The following is a 15,271-nucleotide window of genomic DNA, read 5'->3' on the forward strand; positions in this document are numbered from 1 at the left end:
GGCCTCAGTGAGTATTTTGTTCAAATACTGTTCTGTTTCGAAATGAGAGAACCAAGGGAGAGTGACTTTGTGCATCCTTATAAGCCATATAGCAGCAGAAACTTAACACCTAGGTGTCTAAAGAGAAAGCTTTCCCAAAATATGCCCTTGGTCAGAGAAAAGCCAACTTTTGTAGTGAGCCCATATTAACAGTCTAACTAGCCCACACCCCAGGGCCCTCCATGGGAGTGATGGTTTCCATGTGCCCATGTTAGGAGGCATGCCCAGAATCTGGATAGATCAGAAGGCAGTAGGAATGACAGATATGTCTACATGGAGAAAGAACATGTGTGAACAGTCAGAATTAACACCCAGACTCCAAGTTCTAAGTAGAAAAGTGTCTCCAGCAAGGTAGCCACGTCGTTCTAAACACTCTATGGTTGTCTCACAGCCTGCGTAGGAAGGACTTTTGTTCAGAAAAGAAACTTTTCAGGTTACTGGATATAGTTAGACTCTAAGACCAAAGGCATCCCCACTGCTAATATTGTATTTGTATTTGGTTGTTTGCAAAATTCGTTCTGAGATCCTTATGTCATATGCACGCCGAAGCTGCCCTTTCAATAGCCACATACTCCTGTGGAGACAGGCAGAGAAAGGCACTCTACTCCCCGCCCCCGATCCCAGCCTCGTAGATGATGCAGTCCGTGCACGGCCAGCACTGATCTGAGGACATGGGAATAAATTCCAGTGTCTTACTCGCCTGCCAGCATCCTCTCCTGTAATGCAATATAACAGTAGCAAAAGACAACAGTAGCAAAAAAAAAAAAAAAAAAAAAAAAGAGAGTAGCAAAATTACAAGATGCTGTTTGTGGATCGTCGTGTGAAATGGTGAAGCTTCCCTCTGAAGTCTGTTTAGGAAGAACTGGTCATTGTGTACAAAGACTAGCAACCTCAGCTTCTTCCTCCCAGATGTTTACAGCCGGAGACTGCTGGCATAGAGAGACCTCTTTCTGAGATTAGCTAAACCCTCTCCAAGTGCTGTATCTAATAAACATGCTCAGGTTCTGGGTTGCGGCAGTAACTGATCCCAGATTTCCTGTACATGTATTTGTGTGTCTGTCCTTTCTTCATTCTCTTACTGCCCTTCCATAGGGTGCTGGGATGCAAGCTGCATGAGCCTCAGATAGTCAAGTCTATTATTCTAAGACCCACGGGTCTTATCCTATGCTGCATTGCTATCGTGACATATATGCATGGGATGACATAGATGGGAGTAACTAGCTCAGAACAAGGCATGCTACATAATGGTGAGGAAGAGGCACGGAAGGTGAAGAGGAGGGCTGTGGAGGCATGGAAACCATTCTGATAGCCTTGAGAGCAACAGAAGACCAGAACCTGACAATGGCTTTTAAACAAGGGACAAAGAGAACAGTGACTGACCGGTTCCCTGCAGAGGTGAGGGTGTGAGAAGGACTAGAACTGCTGAGTCTATACCAGGTCAAACCCAGGCCTGGCCTATATTTTGAAATAAGATTTTATTGAACATAATTTCACCATTTTGCTAATGGCATGTCTGGCAACTTCTGCAGCACACAGTAGAATATTGCCACAGACCTTCAAAATATCCATTCCACCAGCATTTCTCAATCTGTGAGTTTCAACCACTTTGGGGACTGACCGATCCTTTCACAAGGACCACATATCAAATATACTATATGACAAATATTTACATTATAATGTTATAACAATAACAAAATTACAGTTATGAAGTCGCAACAACAATATCTTTGTGGTTGGGATTCACCACAATTTGAGGAAGTGTACTAAAGGGGCACAGCATTAGGAAGTTTGAGAGTCACTGATCTCCACACAGGGGATCTCCATCATGCAGGAGACCAAACCCCAGAGCTTTGGAAAAAACACAGAACATCTTTCTCCAGAAGCTGTGATGTATTTGATTTGTTGGTTTTGTGTGTGATATGGGGGGAGAGGTCACATAGGCACCACAGCCTGCCTGCAAAGGTCAGAGGTCACCTTCATGGAGTCAAAAGAAACAATTAAAATTAATTAAAATTGATAAAGAATATAAAACAACTTTGGCTTCTCTTTGTTGGAGGAGAGGAGATCTGTTTTCTCTGAGAGGCAAACACTATGATCTTCAAATGTTGTAGTCAGAAAGATGGCTTAAATTCAAGTAGACTCATTCAGTAACAGTAGCTTACTGTTATGGCATCTGAAGCAGTCATACAGAAATGCTGCCATTTCACAGAGCATCAGGAAATGTGAGGCCCCACCCCCCCATGTGCCTTTCACATGCTTCTCAGTGACATTCAAGGTATGGACTGAGAGTCTTGGAAAAATCTGAAGAGCCTTAGCTTGCTTTGAGTCACATGCTTTGTTACTTAGGAAAAGCTCAACCTCCTAAGTGCTGAGTAGCAGTTCCAATCCCTCCCCCCCTCTGTCTGTTAACATAAATCACGCAGCTCCAAACTTCTCAGCTTTCGTAAATGGCAGGCCTGATTCATGCATGATTTATCAATTATAGCTGTGGGCCATTAGGATAGATTTCTCAGCTTCAGGTAGGCTGCTGTGGGGTTGTACCGGGTTGGTTTAGAATTTCTAAAGAAGCTCAGTAGTTGACAACCCAAACAATACAACTTCCGTTTGCCCTTGTTGGGGGCTTTTGGGTTTTAAGTAGGATTTTTTTTTTCCTTATAATTTCTTCTCCTGTTGGATCTTTGCCTTGGTATCAAAAAAAGAAAAAAAAATGTTTTAAGCAGGAGAAGTCAGGAGTTCTCAAAGCCGCTCTTTCTCTGCAAAGAGCTCATCTAGATCCTGCAGACAGATGGGTGGCCGTTCCTTGTGACAGCCCAGCAGAAGAAACAACTTGGAACCTCACCTGTTGCCCCTAATGATTAATGAGTAAAAGATGATGCTTGGCAGATGCTGGGCTTGGGCAAGCCCTTCATTCTTGCCGGGGACGAAGCCTCTGTTTTGAAGCCCTTGGAGGAGGAGATGTTATGGCCGTGTCGCCTCTGGACAGTATTTTTTTAATGTATCCTCTCCTGGGTCAGAGTAGGATCTGATGGCTGGTACCAAAAAAGCAATAGCTAATGTCTCTACGTAAGCTGTGAAAACCTACAGTGGATCACAGATGAGGGATAAGTCAGGACAGTGGCAGGGCTGTGTAGAATAACATGGTTCATCACACGGTTCTTGGAACTCGGAAGGTTGATCCTGGAAATCGTGAGAAGAAATGGCTTTCTTCCTAAGATTTTAATAAAGCAGAAAGATACAAGGTCTGGCCACCCACCCCCAGTACCATCCTGTTTATGTACTCACATGCACTCTACTAAAGTCTGAGAGGTCTCCGCCCTGACACTGGGCTGTGACACCAAGCATCACTATCGTATGGCATGTCACTCTATGCAGTAGTGACCTTGGCCTTCTCCTCCCTAGTCTTGGTCAACTCCGATTTAAAGGGAGGAAGCCTTTTTTACTTAAACATATGTTCAGTTGTGTTAGACTTTTAGCCTTCTCCTTCTTCCAATTAAAAGAGATAATTTTATATAATTAGAAATTTCTGGAGTCTGGGGAGGAGGGAGGCCAGGACAAGCTGTCTGACTGTAAGTGATTACTGGACCCTTAGGAAACCCTTTCTCTAAATGTGTTTGTTGTAACTTTGTGTGGGCAATCACAGGTCCATTTCCTTCCTCTCCATCCTATTTGTATTCCCATGAAAAGCCCAAGTTGTTGTTGTAAACCAGGTTGGCTGCTAGCTAACGGTTACACTAGTCACAGTGAGAGCCATGCTAACGGTTACACTAGTAGTGAGAGCCATTCAGATTGGAGTGTTCCCAACAGATGCTGTGTTGCTTCTGGCCTGGGGTATTGAGAGCACTAGACCCCAAAAGCAACCAATTTGGTGGTGTCTTTTAATTCACAGTATTATATTAAGATCAACATAGATCCAGATGGATGCTCTGTAATAAACTATAACCACTGGAGAAAAGGCTATTTGACTCTCAAGTAAATAATGCACATTTTAAAGGATCTAAATATGCATTTACATAATGCACTATAATTTTTTATTGTGTCAACTATTCACACACACATCCATCAGAGATATTTCTCCTCATCAAAAATTTTGACTCATAATACTCTTATGTATTCCATTAACATCATGCCAGCTTCATAATGGTAGTTTCTCTTCAACACAGCTTGCCCCAGCTATTTCAAAGAACATCTAATGAATTAATTGTTTGGTTGATTTCACCCCAATGACTCCATCTAAAATGATTTGAGACAACTTAGATAAAAACTTAGGTACACTAAGAACATCAAACTGAAGGGAAAGCAGGAAAAAAAAAAAAGAAGTAGAGAGAAAAGAAGAAAAAGATTCAGTCTTAGCTCTGGACTTTCAGTGGTCCTCAGTGTCAAGCAGAAAAAGAAGATGATCCAGAGAAACACCAGGGATGCCAATGGTAACCAACAGATCTTTGTGATGTCTATAACAGGTTCTTTCTGAGGAAATTAAAAGTCATGATCTAGAATCATCTGCTTCCGTCTCTACAGTGAACTGGTGACTCTCTTCCCCAAGCAAGAGAAAAGAGGCTTGAAGAAGACAGCCCTACAAATGCAGACTCAGCAGATGTCTGATTTAGTATCTCAGGCTAGATGACTTCCTGGAATTAACTAAGAATTAATTGATCCTAATCAATCGGTCACTATAGAATTAATTCTATAAAATACCATATAGTCTTTGGTCTGCACTGAATTCAACACCATAAGAAAGAGATGAATACATTGCTGTTGCTAAAACGTAATAAAGAAATGAAAGTCTAAATTTACACCGCTAATCATTTTCTTTTACATCTTTAATAAAATAAGTTCAATGTTATTTATTAACAATTAATGGAGAGAGTGCATGGTATAGGTGAATTATTTCTTCCGTCATGTTTCTTTAACTTTTATCTACTTACTCTTTGCTCAAGCCTGTGTTTTTCCTTGGGCAGCATACTTTTTGGTGGCTACCACCCTTTCTTATCTGAAAGCCACTCATCACTTTCTGGGAGACCATGAGGCAAAGCCACTTGATCCTCAAGGTCAGTCACAGGGGCCTCTGGACAGTGGAGTGGTCACCTTTGTGTTTGAGGTGCTGCAACAGTTGGGTCTAAAATTTTGTTCAGCTCAGTACATTCCTATTCCTGTTTGAGAAGTAACACCTACAATGCTAACTAGAAATGTTTCTGTCAGAAACAGGTCTCTGGTCAGCATTTCTTGCTACCAGTGAAGACAACTACATCTGTGCTAGAAGAAAGAAAGAAAGAAAGAAAGAAAGAAAGAAAGAAAGAAAGAAAGAAAGAAAGAAAGAAAGAAAGAAAGAAAGAAAGAAAGAGAATCCTGTCATTCTTTAAATCCAGCAGCACAATCAGTAGGGGAAGAGCAAGCCAGGAGCTTTTAACTCTTTAGCTTCTGAGTTTTCCCTCAGACACCATAATGGATTCCAAAACATATATCTCATTGTATGCAGTCTTAACTTAGAACCATTTTTTTTTTTCCTCCATGTTTTCTGGCTCTGTATTGGGGGCAAAAACATATTTTGTCCTTGGCAAGTTTTATGCTTGTTTTTTTCTTAATTTTTAAACTCCTTTACTCAGCCATTTATTGTGCAATCGCCAAATATATCTCAAGTGCCAGGCTCAGTTCTGAGTCTATCACAGTGAGTGACTAAGTGGATAGGAATCTAGTCTACCAAGACAGGATCGTGTAGAAGAGTAAGTGAAGAGTCTAGAAAATTCTGATTTCAGTCATTATGTTTGTGATGTCCTCAGTTGAATTACTAAGGGTAAAACTTTACCTAGGTTAGCCCAACTTTGTCTCTTGAACCCAGAGTGGGAGCCTGTGAATTTTTATTAAATGAATTCAAGTGACCTGAAAGCAATGATTCTGCCTAATTATCTGCAAGGCCTGGGTTGGAGTCCTGCTTCTGCTCCAACCTGCATTTTTACTCTAGGATCTACGAGGATTGCTCTGACCCACAAAACCATAGCCCCTTTCGTTATTGGTTAAAAAAGTACCATAATCCTAAGGAGGCCCCAGTGTCAGTAGGCATCTCAATCATTCCAGTGAGATGGTGAGAGAAAGGCAGAGAGAGCAGACTGAACCTTTGGCCTCTCTTCCATGTTATGCATCACTCTCGGTATTCAGAAAGATATATTCCCTAAAACTGTGGGCATTTCTATGTTTCTCTGTGTAGGAGCTCCTGCAGTGTAAAGATTTAAATTACAAACGGAGGGAAGGGAAAACCATACGGATCCCTGTCTGGAGTCTTTTCTGGCCTGACTTGACTTGGATGAGTGTTGTCAGTCCTTCACGTGCAGCCATTAGCCTCTGGCAGGTCTTGGCTGTCATTCTTTCAATTCAAGAACAAAAGCATTCCTGGAAAAAAAATTATTACATATCTCACATAAGCTTTTTTTATCTAATGTAATCTTGTACAAATGATAATTATCAGGATTCAAATATAAAGGAGTCGTCGTCGTCTGACTCTGTTATCAGATTTATGGAGAGAAGCAGCTACTCACGACATGCCTGCCTACTCGGCCTTGGCTTTGAAAGGGCAACAGAGAAAAATGCAACCTGAACCTTCCACTGTAACGTACAGCATCCAAATTGCATGGGTTCATTAAGTGATCATTTACTACAGACTTCAGAAAAGAAAAAAAAAAAAAAAAAAAAAGCTCTAGTCCTGAATTAGTCCCTAGAAATTTCCTTGAAAGGAGTATAAGAGCTTTAACAATGAATTATTATCTATGGAGAGCTCAGCATGAAAGGGGATCCATATGTGCAAAGTAGAATTTGTCAAATGTAATGTCGGTTAAATCAGGTCTAATCTACCAAATACATTTTTTATTGCTTGCTTCATTAAAAAGGCTCTTAAGGTAATGAATAATCTTCGTCTTCAACAAGGATTATTAATGCCTTTATAACTCACGTCCACTGAACATGAAGAGGCAACTTGAAATTCTATCCTTCTCTAACCTCCATTGTTTGTCTTAGAGCCTTAAAGGAACAAATCCATCAGAACTGTGCTGTGTGTGACATCCTGTCGCATGAGCAGCACCGTGAACTGGGCCAGGGGAAGAGGTGAACAGAGGAGACTAGAGGGGCTCAGCAGGGGCAAAGCAGGTCTTTTTCTCCAAAACCCTGACGGCTGTTGTTTTGTTTTGTTTCTTGCAGCAAGTCCACATGCGACGCCATCGACTCTCCACTTCCCAACGTCACCCATCATCCAGCAGCCTGGGCCTTACTTCTCACACCCAGCCATCCGTTACCACCCTCAGGAGACGCTGAAAGAGTTTGTCCAACTTGTCTGTCCTGATGCTGGTCAGCAAGCTGGACAGGTGGGGTTCCTCAATGTAAGGAAACCTCTTTTTTTTCTTCCTATCTCTTTAGAAATGCTAAGCAAGTGTGAAAATAACAAGACCCTTTATGACCATGTGACTTTGGGTTGTAATGTCCATGCTGACTGACTGCAGGCAAACATCATATTTATTCTAGATTATGGGAAAGTGAACTTGCTGGAAGGGGGATTGGCCGGGGTTTAAAAACAGTGTTTGTGTTAAGTTTGCAACTGTCAAGCTTATGGATATAAATTGGCTGGAGCGTGAACCGTGTAACCTTCCCAGTTCCACCTCCTGCATTCTAACCCCAAGATCATACAGTTAAAAAAATAGAAAGACCAAATAATTTTAAATAATGGTTTGGGGTAGTTGAGAGAGGTAGAGAACACAGGGAGACAGATGTTTCAGATCAACCAAGTTGATTTTTTTTTAAAAAAAAAATACAGTCTTCTAACACTTTAGATCAAGTTGACCAGTATTTGAACTCAAGATGCTAGAAGCAAAGTTTACTATAGTTTGTTATTTCTGCAAGTACTTATCTTTTCCACTTATCTACATATAAAACTAAGCCATATTCAATAACTATAAATGAATGTTTTCATTTTTCTCAAATAAACCAAATACTCACAATTTGAAATACCATTCCAATAGTAAAAGTTATTTTATAAAATCGCAAATTTTATTACAAATATAAAAGCTATAGTTTACAATGAACAACTGTATCCCAAGGCCAATGGCAATAATAATAATAAATTAAGACCAGCAGAAAGCCATATTTGATTTCCTTTTCTCATAATATCTATGCATGAAACCACAGATTAGCCATAATTATTATTGCCTGGTTTAGGATGTTATGTCACATTCCTCTGTCACTGGCTTTTCTCCCCTGCAGAAAGACCTGATTCTGCAGATCTGAGCCAGAATGGGCAGCTTTGACTAATGTCTGGTGATATGTTCACAGATACACTTCTGTCTAGACAACAAATCAATATGGTGCCTTTTTTCCATTTTGCTTGTATATTAATTTGCTTGGCTTATTCTAAAATATTCACTTATGAACTCTCAGTCTACTCAGAAATAATACACAGGCAAAGATGCTGTAAAATTCTTTAGCCTTCTGATCACCAGACAGCATCTGAGGAAAAAAATACTAAAAATACCACAAATGCTAATGGAGAGGTGGGCCTGCCTCTGCAGAATTAAGTTTACTCTTAAAAGCCCAAGACAATGGGATCTCCTTTGACTGAATTTTGGGTTGGGGCTACAGTCTACATACAGGCTGTTACTAGCTGTAACTCAGTATGGAAAGTCACTTGGAAAATGTCGAAAACCTGAGCTGATCACAAGTACAAAGTTTGACTTCCGAATATCCAGTGTGGTTTTCACTACTCATGTCACCACCTCATATTACTATCAAATACTCTGTTTTACATTTTGATCAAAATTTTACAGTTTTTTTAGACAAGTTTCTTCGTACTTCGTATTTTGAAGATCTTGAAAACAAATGTGGCATGATCTCTTCTGGGGGAAACATGCTTTTGTTAGAAAGCTGCTATGTGGCCGTTCTAACATCAGAGAAGTCTCATGGCGTCTGCTAGTATAAGTCAGATCAGAAGTGCGATATATAGGAAAAAATATATAGCAATAATAAAAGCAAAAATCTGATAGTTAAACATTAAAGCTTCTGTGCCTAATGCTATATGATACGTGCAAGAAAATGTCTGTGTTCAGTGAATACATTTAACAACTGTATTGTAAAATCAACTTTAGGAAAAGAAAAAAATATCTTTTTATATATTTTATATACATATGCAGGGATCATCATTTTACCTATATAAACAAACATGGTGAAATAATACCTCAGTCTATAAGCATGGAGACACTAGATAAGTCTCTAGGAGTCATTAGGATGTTGGTGGCCACAGCAGCTGATACAGCACTGAGCAAGAGGTGGTTACTCAGGTCGACACAAGACCAGAGTGCTCCGGACATGGCGTCCTGGAAACTAACAATCCCTGTGTGTCCAGCGGCCTGAATATTAGTGATTTGCATGGCAGGTACCTAACGAACCTCTACCTTTTGGAAACAGCTGGTGGCTGACATGTTTCTTTTCCTTGTATGTGTTTTCTCTGAACCCTTGCAGCCCAATGGAAGCAGTCAAGGCAAGGTGCACAACCCATTCCTCCCCACCCCAATGTTGCCGCCGCCACCGCCACCACCGATGGCCAGGCCTGTGCCTCTGCCCATGCCAGACACCAAGCCTCCAACCACATCAACAGAAGGAGGTGCAGCCTCCCCCACCTCACCGAGTGAGTATGGCTGAGATCAGGCGCCGGTTACTTACCATGCTCTGAGCACTTGACTTCACACCGAAGCCTTGTCCCTGGCTGTGCAGGCTGCAGCATTAGGCCCAGATCCCCACCCCCACCCCCCACCCCCACCCCTGCTGCCCTGTTATGTCTATAGAATAAGCTAGAGCCCACATCCTAGAGCCCATATCCAAGCTACTCATATGCATGGCCAAACTACACCAGATATGGAAACGATTGGGTGTAGGTGGTAGAGTAAGAGAGTGTAAACGCGTGCTGAGGACTGGGCTATTAAATTTTGTGTATTTCTGGAGTGGTTCGCATAGAATGCTATTCCCATGATGTTCTAAGAGCATCTCCTTATGTCTACTCTTAATAGCAAAAGGTTTCATTTTTTTTTCCCTAGAAACTTGATGAGGAAAAAAGTATATGCCTTACGTATAAGATAGAAAAAGTGTCTTCAAAGTGACAGAGTGAAGAATGTCTATTCAGAGGTGTAGTAAGAAGGGGCCCAAAACAGATCAGAGCTGGAGGCCATGGGTGCTGCATGAGAAGACTTAGGAAGGGAAGGGACTAGAGAAAAGGACTGAATGGAGAAAGGACCTTTTGGCTCTTCTCTCAGCAGTCTGAGAATACTTGATCAGAAAATAGAGGATTTTGAAGTCTCTATGATTGGGAATGTTGCAACAGTGGGCAATTCTCCAAATATTTCTTTGTATTTTAGAAATCTCAGGGCCAGAAATGGTATGAGCACACAACTATGGCCTCTATTCATGCCTGCAATAAAGGTAGAAAGAGTGATGGCTGGAGTTTCCAGGTGACCTGGCAACCTAGCCTTGAGAGATGGTGTGATGGGCCTTCCCCAGTGCTGCAGAGAGGATGAAAGTATAGAAATGGGGCCAGAGGAAGAGCCTGGGGGCAGTGGGGACAGGAGACCTCTACAGGAAGTAGGAATGTGAAAAGATGGAAAAGCAGTGTGGAAAAGAATCATTTAAGTCAGGAACTCGAAAAACACGCACAGTAGTTGAATGGAAGGGAACAGGGGACGAGTATTTTGTAAATATAAACAGGCATTTTAAAAAGAGGCCTTTGGCTTTCTTATATTTAACATTTTAATTAATGATATTGGATACAGGAGAGAAAGGGCCAAAGAGGTACCAGAGTCCTCTGCTTAGATCATAGTCACTGGAATCGGTTCTGGGGACACAGAATCTAAAGTGACTTGCATCCCTCTTGGACATAGGTCAGAGAGTGAACTTTGCATCATCTAGTGTTTAATTTATGTCTTTCGATAAGTAGATGACATTGTGTATAAATTCTACAGCAAAAAAGACTAGAATCCAGAGGCAATTTTGGGAGACGGATCTCCTTGGTAAGAGATGGTTCAGTCTAACACCTAGCAGCCAAAGAGAAAAATCAGTGTCCATTGACACGGGAAGGAAGTTGCCTAAGGGAGCTGTTGGTGCTTCTCAGAAGCGGGCTAGGGAAAGGCTTGCAAACTAATGTTAGTACTGGGTAAAACTTTAAGGCTAAATTGTGCTCTTTAAAAACCATGTGCTTTCTTAGAAACTAGAACTGCAGGGTGGTTTGATCTGTTTATCCTTAGCAGTTTATAAGATCTCAACTGCAGCAGGAAGCGGGGGGGGGTGTGTGTGTGTGTGTGTGTGTGTGTGTGTGTGTGTGTGTGGGGGGGGGGGGGGGGGGGGGTGTGTTTAGGAACAGATAGATGTTCAGTATGGCAACAGTGTGTCCAAAACTGAAGCTTGTTTCAAAGAACAGTAGCACACACTTTTCTGTTTAGGGGTTTGGGATTGCTTGCACTAAAATAAGAATTTTTTGGGGTTAAAAAAAATAATAAAACATGAAATCAAGCCAAAGGGCTCCTCTATTACCAACTTTTGCAAGACATCAATTTCCTCTAGAATAGGACTAGCATTAGGGTCTCTGCCCACACTCACAGGAGGTGATAGGGAGGGAATAGGCTAATATGCAGGCTATGCGACAGACAAGAGGCCAAGGCATCATTATTAACATCTTCTGATAATGAACTACAAGTACATGCCAGCCTAGAGCAGAATATGTGTCGCCTCTGGCACTGATACTAAACTTTTCAGCATGGGGGGAAAAAGCCATGGGCAAGGCGGATCTGGAAAAAATTATCTATAAAATAAGTGTATCTTAATGGGAAAAATCTGTTCCCCTCCCCCTTAAAGATCGGGAAAGTGGGAATGGGAGAAAGTTGTGTTCTTCCCTAAAGAGAACGTTTATATTTTGGTATGTGTACATGACCATTGGCTATAGCATGCAGGACTGTTAGAATGTGGTAGATAGGATGCTTGACCTGGGAGAGCAGTTCACACGGTGTGGTCCACTCTCACTGATGAGCTGCCACTGTGGGTTTCTATCCCCAATAAAGGAAACCTTATTTGCATTCATGCTCTTGAGCATCAGCTGTGTGCCAAAAACCCTCCTCAGCACCTAGAAGAGGGAATAAACATGATTTAGAAATCATGATCTTATAAAGACTTTATTCCAAAGAGGAAAATCGAGAACAAACAACACAATAAGTTGTGAAAGGCAAGCAATGTAAGACAGGGATCCCTGTGTGTGTGAATCCAAGGAGCAGTAAGGGTAGGGTAGCATGGAAGCGGGGAGCAAGAGCTACCAGCCCTTTGACATTAGGCAAAGGCCCTGATGGGTGGGACCAGATGACTGGTAGGCAGAAGGATCAGGTAATGAGCATGGAGTTAAGCCCTTGGGAGTATGAAGCTTGTAGGGCTGTGTGAGGACTTGTACATTTCCTGCAAGTGGAACTCTGAGCAGAGGAATGCTTCCTGAAGCCTGGATGTTAGTAGAGAATTGTGGAGGACTTTGTTGAAGTAGGTTCATGGAGGGGTGGGGTATGGGGGACAAAGAAGCAGAACATGATGAATGCAATGGGTATCTTGTACATATCAGACCCCATTAGAAACAGAACCGTGCCAAGGCAAATGCAAAAGATAAGAGCTTCCATCCTGGTGGGGCAGGAAGCCTAAAACAACCAAACATAAGTGAGTTAGGAAGCTAGGGACCAGTCAATGAAGTTAAGAACGTAGCATTGGGCAGAGTATGGTGAGGGGTGCCACAGAAATCACCCAGATGAGCTGTCTGTGCACTGACCTGGAGACAGAGTCAGTAGAGGCTGTACGAAGCTCTTGGACTCCAAGAATATTCTAAAGATAGAGTTAGTAAGCTTTGCAGGTGCATCCGATCTGATAGAGAAAAAGGAGAGACATCAGTACTGACCTGTAGGGTTTTTTGCCTTGAGCTTTTGAAGGGAAGGAGATAAGAAGGTTCTAGTAGGAGCCATTCTGGGTGAGGGGTGGGCACTAGAAGGTTGAGTCCACAAGGCCTCCCAGTGCTCACCCTAAGCATAACTTGCTGCCAATGTCAGATTCCGGAGCTTTTCAGGGTGCATCTTCTTAATAAAGGACTTCTTTTAAAACAGATAGTATAGCGTAAGAGTTTTTTTTAAGGCTGCATGAGGTGGTGCATGAGTTTAATCTCAGCACTTGAGTGGCAGAGGCTGCTGGATCTTATGAGTTCAAGGCCAGCCTGATCTACATAGTGAATTCTAGGCACCAAGAACTACATAGTGAGATTCCACCACCACCACTCCTCACGTCATGGGTTGGGATTAGCTCATACCACAAAAATGGAATTTCCCATATATTTTTTTTTCTGAAGTGAAGATAGGCATCATAACATGGAATTATAATGCAAAGGAGAAAACACTTTTGAATTATGGTAGGAGATAAAATATGCATATTTTCCTTTGCTAATTAATTAAAAATCAATTTAAGATGCATAAAAAACTCATAAACATTTTTCTCTTCCATTCCTTCTTAGTTATGAACTCTTGATTTCTTTAAACTAAAATTCTATTAAATTAGAACCATGTAATAGCAAGTTACATTTATTGTTTATTTTTATGTCTCAAATGAATCTTGCATCCATTTCATTCTGTAAATGAATATGTACCTATAACCAAGAACATAACAATGATCTACCACCAGAACAAACGTGTTTAAGTCTAACAATTAACATATGTTCAAGGCCTTTTGTGAGCGAAGCTCCATACCTGCATGCATTATCTTCCTCCCACTCCCTTGAGGTCAGCATTTCATAGACAGGGCAACTGAGATGAGAAATTCGAGGCGACCTTCCCAGTACAACGCTCCGATGCTGGTGTGGTGGGACTTCCATGTTCTTCCGACTACCTCAGACTATAACTGGGTCGCTGTCTCAGTTAGGGTCTCTGTTGCTGGGACAGAGCACCGTGAACAAAGCCACTTGAGGAGGATAGGGCTTACTTTAGTTCACAGTTCCACATCACAGTCCATCATAGAAAGAAGTCAGGGCAGGAACTTAAGACAGGAACCTAGAGGTAAAGACTGAAGCAGGGACCAGGGAAGAATGCTGCTTATTGGCTTGCTCCTGGTGGCTTGCTCAACCTGCTTTCTTATGCAGCATTGGGCCATCTACCCAAAAGTGCTACCACCCACAATGGGCTGAGCCCCCCCCCCTGCATCCATAATTAATCAAAGAAATGCCCCCATAGATTCAGCCACAGGCCAGTCTGGCCGCAGCTTAGGAAGAGGAGCTTGAAAAGAACAACGCAGAAGAGCTGAGACTTTCCCAGAGTGCTTTGAAAATTCTTGTATGTGTAGTACCTCCCTTTAGCCTCACATTAACTCTGTGAAGGAAAACCTCTTGTTAAAGTGATCGAGACAGAGAAGACAATGAATTGATAAGGTAACTTTCTGAAGGCCACTCAGCCAAGTGTTATAAAACATGACTCACACCCAGTCACCTTGAACCTGGGGTTCCTGTGATTTTCTGTGGCATGAAACTCTGGGCAATAGCCCCAAAATTCCTTTGTTAAGGCAGTAAAGACTCTGTGGGAAAATATAAAAGGTATTAGTAGTTGTTGGTACATAAGTATGAATATGTCTTATTAGCAGAGAAGAGAAGGTGAAGGTTTGGAGGAAGGCATGGTGATCATGTTCCATCTTTCAGAGAAATGGAAGGTATCAGGTGTCAGAAATTGAAAGACAGGTTAGCAGCTTCGTGTCATGAAGTACTTTTTTCACAGCTGCTGTCTAGATGGTGTCAACTGATGTCTGAAGTTCAAAATATTTGCTTAATAAAGTTCTCTTTGGCCTAGAGGCCTATGAACTTTCATGATACCACAGAGTCTCGAAACTGTCGCCATAAGCAAGAGACAGAACGATTCCATAGAACTCCTTTGCCATTCTTGCTTCCTCTCAGGTAGAGCGTCTGATGTAGAGCAACATTTATTTTGTCCCTATTCCAGATTAATTTTAATTGCTTTACTAGGCAGCTGTTACCAACATGTGTGTAGGAGAGAGAGAGAGACAGAGACAGAGACAGAGAGAGACAGAGAGAGACAGAGAGAGAGAGACAGAGAGAGAGAGACAGAGAGAGAGAGACAGAGAGAGAGACAGAGAGAGAAGCACTCCAATTGACTAGGAATAGTATAGACTTTTGAAACCTCAAGGCCCACCTCAAGAGACA

General features: G+C 41.8%; 1 protein-coding gene across 4 annotated transcripts in view; it reads left to right on the forward strand.

The window, feature by feature from the left end:
• Nfia (nuclear factor I A) overlaps window positions 1–15,271 on the forward strand; it is a 348,990-nt gene that overhangs the window by 285,427 nt on the left and 48,292 nt on the right. For all 4 annotated transcript variants that reach the window (XM_029539940.1, XM_021199453.2, XM_021199452.2 and 1 more), the window contains 2 exons: window positions 7,222–7,400; window positions 9,529–9,694. In XM_029539940.1, the coding sequence (XP_029395800.1) occupies window positions 7,222–7,400; window positions 9,529–9,694 (345 nt within the window). The remainder of the gene's footprint in view (window positions 1–7,221; window positions 7,401–9,528; window positions 9,695–15,271) is intronic.

This window comes from Mus pahari, chromosome 6, assembly GCF_900095145.1.
Source record: "Mus pahari chromosome 6, PAHARI_EIJ_v1.1, whole genome shotgun sequence".
NCBI lineage: Eukaryota > Metazoa > Chordata > Mammalia > Rodentia > Muridae > Mus > Mus pahari.